The following is a 1,424-nucleotide window of genomic DNA, read 5'->3' as shown; positions in this document are numbered from 1 at the left end:
TCCACTGAAAGATACTTAGCATAAATCATTAAGCCAGAAAAGTACATGCTTCATTAATTCTACTTTCAAATATTTATTATTCATAATCCCCTGTAATCTATACCCACCGCTACTGCCTTGCTTTCAGGCACTATAATGACTATTTTCAACGACTTTTTAATGTTTTCAAATGCACTTTATTTCTTCGATTATGCTATATTTCAATGCACAGCAGAGTATTTAAATGACAAGTTGACTTTGAGACAATTCTGTATTAAGTAACTGTGATGCTTACTCATCATTCCACTCTTTTGGGGTGGCTCTGCCAACAGGGGAGGGGTTCCATTCTATTCCAACCTGTGTGGCTGTGAACACCCACACAACAACACAGAAAGCGGTTCCGCTGGCTAGTAGAATATCACCGTACTTGTCATGAAAATCTGGTGAGTGTTTTGAGTGGCTCTGTCTTGCCCTAATTTGCTGAATGCTTCGAATCCTGAGACTACTTAGTGCATTTCTGACCAAGGGAAACATCATGAAGGTATGACAGAACTGCAGTTGCTTGAAGCTGCTGGTCTATTTCCTTGCAAAGAAACCTGCAAAAACAAAAGATAGGCGATGACATCTGATCCACGTTTAGTTCTTCCCACTTTGAAGGTTTCACCCACACCACGTCTTGCAGTGTGGCCAGGCAGGTAAGTTTTGATATCATGATGTCTGGAGTTGAGTCTTGGCTCTGTCACTGATTAGCTATGTGAACTTGCGCAGTTAGATAACCCACTGATTAGAGAAATTTTCCATCTTGCTGAACTCCACATGACTTACTTCTACAGTAAATTTTGTGTTATCTAGGAGCCTTAAGCCTATCACCCAAAGAACTGAAGCTATAGATTCTAATAACCATATGAAAGCATAAAAAAGGAAAAATTCAATGGCAAACTGAGACAACAATGTCCAGCTGATAAAATGGCTAAAATTCCAATATGCCCCACTAGTCCAATGACCTGCCTACGTCTACTATAAACTCTGGTTTCAGTCAGAATTACAAGGCATTCACAGGGTATATCATACCTCCTCCTCTTCTTCTTGCTCCTTTTCTCCATTCCTTTTAACCTCCTCCCCGTTTCTCATTTCTACCGGTACTTCTTGCCTTGCACTTTCCTACAGATAAAATTCTACTTGCCTTTTAAATCCCAGTCTAAAAGCCACCGTTTCTGTGAAGTCTTTTCGAAACCTCCCTAGGCTGAATAAGCCAACTCTTCTCTGGGCTTCTACACTTTTATAACCCTTCTTTCACACCATGTGACATGATGCATTTGCTTTATCATTTTTAAAAACAATTTTTTTAGAGTAGTTTTAGGTTCACAACAAAATTGAACGGAAAGCACAGAGTCTCCATATAATTCCTGACTCCATACATGCATGCCTTCTCCATTCTGTACCAG

At 39.7% G+C, this 1,424-nt stretch overlaps 1 protein-coding gene across 1 annotated transcript; it reads right to left on the bottom strand.

Moving 5' to 3' along the window:
- Positions 1-270: 270 nt before the first annotated feature.
- Positions 271-516, bottom strand: LOC103011737 (cytochrome c oxidase subunit 7B2, mitochondrial). The gene has a single exon (XM_007180745.1). It carries the CDS (start codon positions 514-516, stop codon positions 271-273), a length of 246 nt encoding a protein of 81 aa, XP_007180807.1.
- Between the last annotated feature and the right edge of the window lie 908 nt (positions 517-1,424).

This window comes from Balaenoptera acutorostrata, chromosome 5 (genome assembly GCF_949987535.1).
Source record: "Balaenoptera acutorostrata chromosome 5, mBalAcu1.1, whole genome shotgun sequence".
NCBI lineage: Eukaryota > Metazoa > Chordata > Mammalia > Artiodactyla > Balaenopteridae > Balaenoptera > Balaenoptera acutorostrata.
The sequence above is the reverse complement of the archived record's forward strand: the minus strand, read 5'-3'. Positions and strand labels throughout refer to the sequence as shown.